Here is a 12,106-nt window from a genome sequence, read left to right as displayed (position 1 = left end):
TTTATGTGCAGCACATTGACTCCAAACTAAAATTATTTGGTTAAAAAACTGTTGAAATTTTGTATATATACGTATTATTCTGTATTAAATATGCTGTCTGATTGTTTCGTCATATATTTAAATTTCTTCTAGAATATTTAATAATCTTCATTTTTCTGCTTTGTGCAGAATGCTGAGGAAGTGGCTTCACTAACTTTATTAAGTTCTCCAAATCTTGGTTGGGAATCTGTGTCCTGCATGTAAAATTGTCTGATTTGATGTAATATGTTGGATTATTTTGCAGTTGTATACCTTTTGTGTATTAATACATTCACACACCAATTGTCAAAAAATGTAGTTTACATAATTACATGAATGCTTGACACAGACACATATAAATATGATCTTAGAAATAAAATAGACAGGCAGTGTAGACTCCTGGATCTGTCAATTCCATGTTTACTCTATATGTAGTACATCCAGCATCATCAGAATTGTTACTGCCTAAAATTTGACAGCAGTAACATACATGACAAACTGTATATTATGTTACAGGACTTACTTCAGATCCTGTCGTATTAACTGACAAGCATGTCATTGCTATAGAAGTGCATAATGTAAGCAGACTTATATTACTGCTACATATGTACAGTTATTTTGTAGAAATCAATGCACATAAGTTTGTATGTTCTTCTGTATCAGATGCCACTGATGATGGTTTATAAACTTGAAAACCGGTTTTAGCAAATGAAACATTTCTAGTGCAGCTCATGGTGTATTGAAGATGTCTTTTGATAAATATCTGAAAGCTGTGGAGCCCCGAGCATTCAAGATTTTTGCTCATTGTATTTTATCTCAGATACCTTTATAATTTCAAGGAGTATGTTCCAGTCAACATTGTCAGAGCTTCCTCCAAATCTACAAATGCTAATAAATGTATGTTTGCCTTTATTCAGTCTAGATTCTAATGTAAGTTGTTTGGTCAGTATTGCCTCCCATGTTCCTACATTTCTCCATGCCCCAGCATAATCTTCCCAAGTTCATCTCATGCCAGTTTTTCTATTCTTGTAAATAATTAATGCCAGGATATTTTGCAGCCATGGCTTATTAAACTGACGGTTCAGTAATGTTTACTCCTGAGAACACTTGCCTTCTTTAGAACAGAAATTATTACACTCTTCCATCCGTCTGAGGGTGTAGTGCTTGTCTTTCAGACAAATAAGGTAGAATGATTTTTGTCATGGCTGACTCTTCCATGGATGTCAATAATGCTATTCAAGGGGACTCCTTTTGAGTTAGACCTTCCAACCAATATCATTTGTAGTTTATATCTAAAAACAAAGATGATGGGACTTCATTTGTAGTTTATTTATACTTGATGACAATTTACAGTTTCAGATATTGAAATTTACTCCTGAAATTTGACTTAACTGTAATAAGTATTCGAGGGCTGTTCAAAGAGTAAGAGTAAATTGCGTGGGCAACTTAAATTTGATTATCGATTTTTTTTTTTTTTTTGTTATGTTGGTGCACGTGTCCCAAACATATGTTCACTGTTTCAAGTGTACAGCATACTTAGTTTGTTTTTGACAGCTGGAAAGGTTAGACATGTTTTAGCGTGCTTGGCGATTTTTGATTACTATAAAAAAATGGAGCAAAGATTGTGCATCAAATTTATGTGAAAAGTGGAATCAAGTGCTCTAAAACACTTGAAATGTTGACAGTGGCATATGATGAGTCCGCTCTAATTAAAAAAAAAAGTTTAGAAGTGGTACAAGCTCTCTCAAGATAGCCGAGAAGATGCCAATGATGAACCTCACTCTGGATGCCCCAGCACATCAACAGCAGCTGATATTGTCGAAGCTGTGAAGAAAATTGTTGTAGAAAATCATCAGATTACCATAAGAGAAGTTGCTGAGGATGTTGGCATATTGGTTGGCTCATGTCATGCAATTTTTTTTTTTATGTTTTGGGCATGAGGCGAGTGTCAGCAAAGTTTGTTCCAAAACTTCTCAATTTTGATCAGAACCACCATCGCATGAGCATCACTCAGGAGCTCTTGAATGATGTCAGTGATGATCCTGATTTGCTCAAAAGGGTCATAACTGGTGACGAAACATGGGTTTACAGTTATGATGTCAAAACCAAAGCCCAATCGTCCCAGTGTAAGCATTCTGGAGAGCCAAGACTGAAAAAAGCTTGCCAAGTTCGATCAAATGTCAGAGTTTTGCTCACTGTTTTTTTTTCCCCCCCCCAATTACCATGGCATAGTGCGTCACGAATTTTTGCCTCGAGGTCATTCGGTCAATAGAGTATTACCTTGACATTATGTGCCATTACATGCAAAAAAACTTCAGGAATTGTGGAAAAACAGTTCATGGCTTTCGCATCACGACAATGCACCTATTCATTCGTCGTTGCTTGTGAGAGATTTTTTTGTACAAAAACAATACTACAATTCTGCTTCAGCCACCATATTAACCGGATTTGGTCCCCTGCAATGTTTTCCTGTTCCCAAAACTGAAGAGACCTATGGAAGGACGAAGATTTTCAATGATTGAGGAAATAAAAGCTGCATTGTTGGAAGTTCTTAAGGCTGTACCAAAAAGCGCTTATGAGAAGTGCTTCGAGGATTGGAAGAAGTGTTGGCACAGGTGTGTTGTATCTGAGGGGGATTTCTTCGAAGGGGCAAACATGAATATTGATGAATATATTTTTATGAAAAATATTTATTTAAAGTTGCCTTACTTTTTGAACACATCTTGTAAATGTACTACCTAAAGCGACATATTAAAATTTGTCAAACAGTGGAAAATCCAGGATGGAATAATGATAATATTATGAAAAGGGTAGATTACTGCACATGTGCACACGCTCTCTCTCTCTCTCTCTCTCTCTCTCTCTCTCTCTCTCTCTCTCTCTCTCTCTCTCTCTCACACACACACACACACACACACACACACACACACATTCCTGCAAGCACAACTCACGCAGACATGCCCAGTGTCTGTTGTCACTGAGGCTAGTGCTGTGAGCTGTTGCACCTTATGGGAGAAGCAATGCATGGATGTGGTGCACAGGGTAGGGCTGCTAAGTGCAGTTGGGAGGGTTGAGGGGAAGTGGAAAAGGAGTGAAGTAGAGAAGATGAAGAAAGAGAGAGACAAATGGGTGCAATGGTGGAATAGAAGGCTGTGTAGTGCTAGAGGGTGATATGTGTGTGGAGGACAGGGACTAGTAAGGTTGAGGCCTGGAGGTTTATGGGAACAACGGATATATTGCAGGGAGAGTTCCCACCTGTGCAGTCCAGAGAAGCTGGTGTTGGGAAAGATCCAGATGGCACAGGCTGTGAAGCAGTCATTGAAGTGAAGTGAAGCACATTGTGTTGGGCAGCATGTCCAGCAGCTGGATGAGCCAGCTGTCTGTTGACCACAGTTTGCAAGCAGACAGCTTGTTGGTTGTGGTGTCCATGTAGAATGTAGCAAATTTGTTGCAGTTTTGTTTGTAGATCACATGACTGCTTTCACTCATAGCCCTTTGTTTGAAGGGATAAGTGATGCTTGTGACCAGACTGTAATAGGTGATGGCAGGAGAATGTATGGGGCAGGTCTTGCGTCTAGGTCTATTACAGAAATATGAGCCATGAGGTAAGAGGCTAGGAACAGACGTAGATGGGGATGGACAAGGATATTGTGTGGATTCGGTGGGTGGCAGACAACCTCTGTGGGAGTTCTAAGAAGGGTAATGGGTAGGATACTCATTTCAGGGCACAGCCAGATGTAGTCGAAACCCCGGCACATAATGTGATTCCGTTGCTTGAGTCCTGGGTGATAGTCATCAGTGGAGAGCTCTTTAGTGGGTGGACAGTGAGAATGTAGAAAGTGGTATGCAACTGGAGAGACATGGTGTGGGAGATGTGTTTCTGTACAAAGTTAGAGGGGGTGATTTCGCTCTGTGAAGGTCTCAGTGAGGCCTTTGATATATTTGGGGAGGGAATGATCATAACTACAGATGTGATAGCCATGGGTGGCTAGGCCGTATGGAAGTGCCTTCTTATTATGGAACAGGTGGCAACTGTTGGAGGGTGGAGGTACTGCTGGTGGTTGATAGATTGATACAGGCGGAGGTATTGATGTAGCTATCTTTGAGTGAGGTGGTCAATATCAAGAAAGATGGCTTGTTGGGCTGAGGAGAACCAGGTGAAGTGCTGAACACATAGCCCAACACAACATGCATCACTTCAGTGACAACTTCACAGCTTATGCCTTTTACATCCTTCCTACCAGCACCACATTTTTCTCAACTGCACAGGTGGGAACACTCCGTGCAGTATATCCTACATTACCATAATCCCCTGGCCTCAGACTACGCTAGTCCCTGTAACTCACCTACCTATCCCCTTCCCTTCTCCCACTCAGCACTTCATAGCCTTCTATTCTTCAACACACCCACTTGTCTCTCTCTCTCTCTCTCTCTCTCTCTCTCTCTCTCTCTCTCTCTCTCTCTCTCTTATCCCCTCTCTGCTTCTCTCCTTTCCCCTTTCCCCCCCCTCAGTCATACCTACCGAATGCACCTAGCTGCCCTACCTTTCCCCACCACGCCTCTGCTTGCTCCAACAAGCAGTACAGAAGCACTGTAGCTCTCCCCACTGCCACACTGCTGTCCCTCCCCCTCACTGCCCCAGCCTCGTCCTTACACCCACTATACAGATTGCTACTCCTATGAGGCACAGTTGCTTGCAGTCTGGCTTCAGTGGCCAGAGACAGTTGGAGAGAGAGAGAGAGAGAGAGAGAGAGAGAGAGAGAGAGAGAGTGGTGTGGTTGCATTAGTTTAGAAGAAGATCTTTCATTCAAAAGCTCTCATCATTTTGTTGTCCCCATCTGCTTTATGTGGGGAGTAGTAATCTGTCTTTTTCATAATATGAAAAGTTGTGCCAGGCTGGAACTTGAACCTGAATTTTCTACTTATCGTGAGAGGTTGCCTTACCACATAGGCTACGCGAGTACGCTGCCTGAACTGACCCAAACTTCCATATGTGGTACACCTGTCTATTTCTTCTCACAGGATTATTAATTCATTTACCGACACTCACACATCTCATGATTCCCATGCAGGTTTCAAGATCAAGACAACGAGAAGTCTCAGACTATATTTGTCATTTTTGTCACAGGACCATTGTCACATTATATTGTATATTTATTCTTGATGATGAACTACAGTTTCAAATATTGGAATAGTTGTAGATGTACTATGTAAAGTGATATATGAAAAGTTGTACTGAACCAGGACTTAAACCGGATTTCTAGCTGTGATGTAAGTGATAATTGTCAGTGATTTCTAACTGCCTTGATTTCAAAACCTTCATGGGAATCATGAGATGTGCAACTTTAGATAAATGAATTAATAAACTGTGAGAAGAAATGGATAGGTGTGTGACATGTAAGTTGGGTCTGTCCGGGGTACATGCTCATATTGTGTAAGTGGTAAGGTGACCACAACTTGCTGTAAATGGGAAATACGGGTTCAAATTCCAGTCCATCACAAATTTACATTTGTTGCTTTAGATAGTACAGTTAAGTTGAATTTTGGGAATAAATTTCAACATTTTTCAGTATCTATATTCTGTTTTGTCTGATTTATTTGCTGCATGGGTATACACACAGTAAGATTCAATATTTCATGTATTATCCAAGAATTTTTGCTGGACATTTTTTCTTTGGCTATTTGATCATGTGTTGCCTTCAGTATTTCATATCTCTGTACTAACCATTCATCTTTTATTGTGTTTCTTCCCCTGTTTGTCAGTAATTACCTAATACTCCCCATGAATATCTCAACAACTACTGGTTTTTTATTTATACAGGTCCCAGCTCCTTATTTCCTAGGTATCTGCATTTTTTTTCCAGCTTGAATCTGCAGTTCATAACCTTGTGGTTAGAGTCGCCATCTGCCACTGGAAGTGTTTTGCATTTTAAAATCTGGTTTTGAAATATCTTTTCAAAACATTCTGGAATATACAGATCTCTTCCACTTCTGCAGAGCTAGTAGGCATATAAACTTGTACTACTGTGGTGGGTGGTGTTTTCATCTCTGTTTTGGCTACAATACTCCAACTATGCTGTTCATAATAGCTTACCAGCATTCCTATTTTGTTGTTCATTAGTAGACGTACTCCTGTATTACCCATATTTAATTTTATGTTGACAGCCCTGTATTGACCTTATCAGAATTCCTGTCTCCCCCCCTGCCAACACACACAATTCCCTCTATATCTAACTGCAGCTTATCAATTTCCCTCTTTAAATTCTGTAACCAACCTACCTACCTACTTGCCTGATGACAGGATCTAGCATTATATGTTCTGACTTGTAGAATGGCAGTTTTTTCCGTTCTGATGACAACCACCTCCTGAGTTGTCCCCAGCCAGAGATCTGAATTGGGAGGGCTGTTCTACTGCCGGAATATTTTACTCAGGTGAAGGCCACCATCACTAGCCATACATTAGAACTCCATGTTCCATGGATAAGTAATGACTGCAGTGTCCCCTTGCTGCATACAGTATATAACTGTTTATATGATGGAAAGTCCAGGATGAAATAACAACAATGTTGTGAAAAGTATAGGTTGCCACTCATCATATAAAGGAGACATTGAGTGGCAGACAGTGGAAAGCCTTCTATACAGTTAAGTTATTGGCCAAAAGGCCTTCTGGAGTAAAAAACACACACCTTTTCCACCAGGGTTTTGACCGCCCGGAAATGAGGAATATCTTGCCCACTATCCTTTCCACCCCTCCCACAGTGGTATTCCACTACCCACAAGACAGCACTATCCCTGTCTGCCCCTACTGCAGCCCTGGCCCAACCCCTTGTCTCGTGGATCATGCCCTTGCAATAGATTTAGATGCAAGACCTATCCCATAAATCCTCCCACAACCACCAACTCTGTCATCACCTATCCCATCAAAGGCACATGTACCTGTGAAAGCAGCCACGTGATCTACAAACTACGCTGCAAACACTATGTTGCAATCTATGTGGGCATGAGGAATAACAAGTTGTCTGTCTGCATTGTTTGGGCACCAACAAACTGTGGCAAAAAGTTAGCTGGACCACTCACTTGCTGAACATGTTGCCCAAAACCATGTGCTTCATTTGAGTGACTGCTTCCTAGCCCGTGCCATCTGGATCCTTCCTACCAACATCAGATTTTTTTGAACTGTGCAGGTGGGAACTCTCCCTGCAATATATCCTATACTCTAACTGCCCTGGCCTTGGCTTTCACTAGTGCCTTTCCTCCACCTACCAGTGCTGTTCCACTGCTCCCACACCAGAACACCTTTTTTCCACCAATACACCCACCTCTCCATTCCAGCACCTACCATACAGATCTTACCCACAAACAAATCTCCCAGATAATGTCATCCTCTCATCCTCTGGCCAATACCGCTCCCACTTCCAAAATATTTAAAACAACCTCACTTGGCTCCACCCATGCATTGATTAATGCCTCATCACTTTAGTATGGGTGACCAAGACTATGACTCACAAGCTAAGTCCTGAAATGAAGTCCTCCTCACCGATAGCATCCTAACTTCACTAATATCCTAAGCAAACTGCGTGACATTCACAAACCATTATTCTAACCCCTAGGTTCCTAACCCCATGCATCATCCCACTAGCACTTAGTCCAAGTCACCACTGATAAAATCTGCAATATTAAAGGCAGAGGAACTTGCAAAACCACAGATGTTGTTTATCACCTAACTTTTGCTCACTGCACAATGTTTTATGTGAAGACCACCTCTAAAGAGGCTGAGCACATGAATGGCCATAGAACTACTGTACACCTTGGTGAAACATGGTACTGACTTGCATGTTCTACAACATGACTCAAGGCACAGGTGTGCATTCTAAATCGCACAGGCTGTTTGGATCTTCCCACCCAATAACTAGGCTCCCTGAGCTCCTAGCTTGGAACATGCACACCATGACATCCTTGCATCCTGAAATCCTCGTGGATGTAACCTCTGTTAACACATGCCCAGTTCCCTTTTTTTTTCCCCAGACACATCTTTAAAACTAGACTACCGCAAAAATCAGACACACACACACACACACACACACACACACACACACACACACACACACACTCTCTGTGGCACCACTTTGGCGAGTAGCGATTTTGTATGGACAGGTAATGGGGATACAGAAGATATGAGGAGAGGGGGGAGTAATAGCAGGTGGTAGGGTTGAAGAAAATTTGTTGCTTCTTGTAGGAGTGTGCAGAGACATAATGGGGCACAATGACTGGCTGCTAGGTGCTGCATTGCCCCTGTGCAATTAAAAAAAACTAGTGTTGTTGGCAGAATCCAGATGACATAGGCTGTGAAGCAGTCATTGAAGTCAAGCACATCTTGTTGTGTGGCATGCTCAGCAACATTGGGGTCCAGTTGTCTCTTGGCCACAGTTTGGCAGTGGCCATTTGTGTGGACAGAGAGCATGTTAGTGATCATGCCAACATATAATGCTGCACTGCATTTGCAGTTAAGCTGGTAGACTACAAGGCTTTTTTCACAGGTGGCCCTGCCCTTGATGGTGTAGCAAATGCCTATAACAAGGCAAGGTGTTGAGAAGGGGTCAAATAGGGACAAACTAGGATATTGCATAGGTTGGGTTTGGAGCAGTATCCCAGGGTGAGAGGGATCAGGAGAAAGTTTCTTGTTTCAGCGAATGACAAATGATAGTTGAAAGCCAGAGGAAGAACATGGTTCGTGAATCAGTTGCTACAGTCCTGGATGGTAATGCGTCATAAGGGGCATTGGGGCTCCTTTGCGACTGGTCAGTGAGTATGGTGAGTGACTGGGAAGACAAGGTGTGGAAGGTCAGATTCTGAACAAGGAAGGGAGGAAATTTCGGTTTGTAAAGGCTTTGGCGAGATCCTCTGTATGTTTGGAGAGGATTGCTTGTCACTGTAGATGCAGTGAACTTGGGTGGCTGTATTGCAAGTAAGGGACCTCTTGGAGTCAAATGGGTGGCAGCTGTCAAAACGGAAGTACTGTTAGTGATTGCTAGGTTTGTGTTGGTCAGAGGTACTGATGGAGCTATGCATACAGTAGAGGTCGACATAGCAGAAAACAGCTTATTGAGCTGAGGGTGACCAGGTGAAGCAAATGGGGGGAGATGATGTTGAGGTTCTGGAGGAATGTGGGTACGTTTTCCTTACCACAAATCTAGATCATGAAGATACTGAATCTGCTTGTCCAGATACAGATATTCCTCACCTTTCCTACTCACTCACCCACCATACCCAATGAAAGAAGTGTCAACCTCATACTTAGTACCAGCAAGGACGGGAGCAACTGTATCACATTTTCCCTTGTGGTTTCAGTTTGCCTCACATTGTGTCCTGAAATAGGAAATATCCTCCTCCTCCTCTTCCTCCTCTTTCACAATTGTATTCCACCACCCAACATAACCAATATCCCCGTCCATCTCTGCTCCTGACATCTTGCCCCAGTCCTGTCATGGCTGTTTCCTGTCCCATCAGTGGCAGGGCCACCTGTGAAAGCAGGCATGTAGTCTACCAACTTCTTGCATATACTCTGTAGCAGCCTTCATGGGCATGACCATTAAAAATCTATCTTTCCAGATGAATGGCCACTGCTCACCTGTAGCCTAGAAACAGTTGGACCACCCTGCTGCTGAGCATGCTGCACAACACAATACATTCGACTTCAGTGCCTGCTTCACATCCCATTACATCTGGATTCTTCCCATAAACACTAGCTTTTCTGAATTGAGTAGTTAGGAATTATCTCTGCAACATCTCCTTCTTTTTCATAACTCCCCTGGCCTCAACCTTTGGTAGTTTCTGCCACCCCACCTGCCTTTATTCCCATCCCGTCTCCACTCCAGCTGAAAAACACCTTCTGCCCCATTCTCATCTGCTTAGCCCATTCCCTCTATCTCCCCCCCCCCCCCACCACCACCACCACCACCACCACCACCACCACTTTCCTAATGGGGGTACCCAGAAATTCACCATCCTGTCCCCACCACATCCCTGCACACTATGGCAGGCACCATTACACCATCTTCTCCCATCCTTATCCTGCTATACTTTCCTCTCCACACCTCTCTCTCTCTCTCTCTCTCTCTCTCTCTCTCTCTCTCTCTCTCTCTCTCTCGCTCGCTCTCTCTCTCTCCCCCCCCCCCCCCCTCCCTCCCTAGTTATTAATTACTTTATCCATTCTTTTATCATATTCTCTCTCTGATAACACCTTTGTTCTACAGCAAAGTCCCACAAAGTAAGCAGGAGAAGAGTAGTGAAATTTGGATGGTAGAAGAGGCAGAAGTGAGGTTTTTAGGGGGGGCCATGAGTCTTGTTTGGATAGCTCAGTGGATAGTGCACTTGTCCACATAAGGCTAAGGTCACAGGTTCGAGTCTCAGTCCAACATAAAATTTAGCAATGCCAAACACTTTACAGATTTCCAAAGTTGATCTGTGTCTTTCATCAGCTGCCATAAGCAGTGCTATCTTCATGTTAAAAGAAATAGCTGTTTCTTTGTGTCTAGATTTCTCTGCCATTGCGCATAAAACAATGAAAACCGTGAAACAGTTTTGCAACACAAATATCTGATTTCAACAAATTTTTCACATTCTTTGACACAATGACACAACTGTCATCAATTTTGAAAACTGAATTAAGTGTTTTGATAATGGTGTTAGCCAGAAACAAGTGGTAACGTAACATAACAGTAACAACAAGAAAAGCCAATATATCTGGCTGATGTCATGGCAACAGAAGACAATTTCATTCGACATGTGGAATCTTCCCACGTTAAACAATTTTTGTTTTCTGTCAAAAGAAAACAAGATCTTTGAAATTACATATATTATTTCATATTAACTAATTTCACTTACTTTTTCAGTATAGTTAGTGCTGTACTAGTACATAATGTTTTCATTTATTTATTTGTATAATATGATGATCATAGATCCAACCTAATTTATTGTGTGGCTAATTGCTTCAGGTTGTTTGGCGGAAACTTGAAGAAGGCCCAGGTCAGCGAAGATAACTTGTTGAATATAATTCAGATGGAATCTCCTGTTGTTAATTGTAATTTGTATGCCTATCAGAGAGTATTTTGTTAATTATTTATTATTAAACCCAGTATTTTTGAGGCTGTCTGATGATGTTATTGACTTGTTGGATATTAAATCAGTAAAGAGTTAATGAAAAGTGGCAGTTGTCTCCATAATGACTGCAAGAAGTGGATGTATCTTAAGTGTTTCTTATATCCCACCACAGTATTTACAAGTTACAAACTGTACAGGGTTATTATATGAGATGTGACACATTTTAAGAGTTTGTATATATTTTTAACTCATGTATGTGAATATTGTACCATAGTAAGTTATTTTTATATCTGTTATCTCTGTGCAGTACAATAATTACCACCCAGTCCTATTTTGTAAAACCCATTATAGAAGTCAGTGCCTCGTCACTTCTTATATATGTAAATTGACTATTTTTATAGTTCTGTTCTTTAACAGAAGTGCTCAGTCAGCACTTAGTGTGCCGAAGATATTTTTGTGAAATTATTAGAGAGATGTGTATTCTTGCCTTTCTGAATGAAATCTCTGTGAGACGTATGGACCAAATGCTATTAACCATTGCCTTTTAACAATAGTACAACTCTGAGAAAGTGGTTTTTGCTTTCCAGAAGAAGGGTATTAAGAAAGCTGCTATTGTCTTTGAGAACATTCTGTGTTGAAAATTTATTCTTTATATGTCCAAAATATAAATATGATTGTTTATGAATATGCAGAAGTATTTTTTTCATTGTGTAAAACAAAATGACTTCCACCTGAAACACAACTTTCCCATTTTCTTTGTTTAAATTCATAACTTTTGTTGGTACAGGGTGTATACGTGGACAAGGAAAAAAAATTCCCGGATTTCTCCCGCATTTCCCGGTTAAAAATACACCTTCTCCCGGGTGCAAACATATTTTTTCCCTGTTAACTGACAGTATACTTTCTCTCAGAACTCTATAAGTCCTTTGAATGGTTATGGTTTTATACACGGGAGTAGAATTTTCCGGCGCTTTATAAAACTAAACAC

At 41.3% G+C, this 12,106-nt stretch overlaps 1 protein-coding gene across 1 annotated transcript in view; it reads left to right on the top strand.

Annotated features, from left to right (window-relative positions):
* LOC126092256 (coiled-coil domain-containing protein 85C) overlaps nt 1–11,803 on the top strand; it is a 106,124-nt gene extending 94,321 nt beyond the window's left edge. The window contains exon 6 of the mRNA XM_049907767.1: nt 11,013–11,803. Within this exon, the coding sequence (XP_049763724.1) occupies nt 11,013–11,057 (45 nt within the window). The 3' untranslated portion in view covers nt 11,058–11,803. The remainder of the gene's footprint in view (nt 1–11,012) is intronic.
* Nucleotides 11,804–12,106: the final 303 nt, after the last annotated feature.

Source organism: Schistocerca cancellata, chromosome 7 (assembly GCF_023864275.1).
Source record: "Schistocerca cancellata isolate TAMUIC-IGC-003103 chromosome 7, iqSchCanc2.1, whole genome shotgun sequence".
Taxonomy (NCBI): Eukaryota; Metazoa; Arthropoda; class Insecta; order Orthoptera; family Acrididae; genus Schistocerca; species Schistocerca cancellata.
The sequence above is the reverse complement of the archived record's forward strand: the minus strand, read 5'-3'. Positions and strand labels throughout refer to the sequence as shown.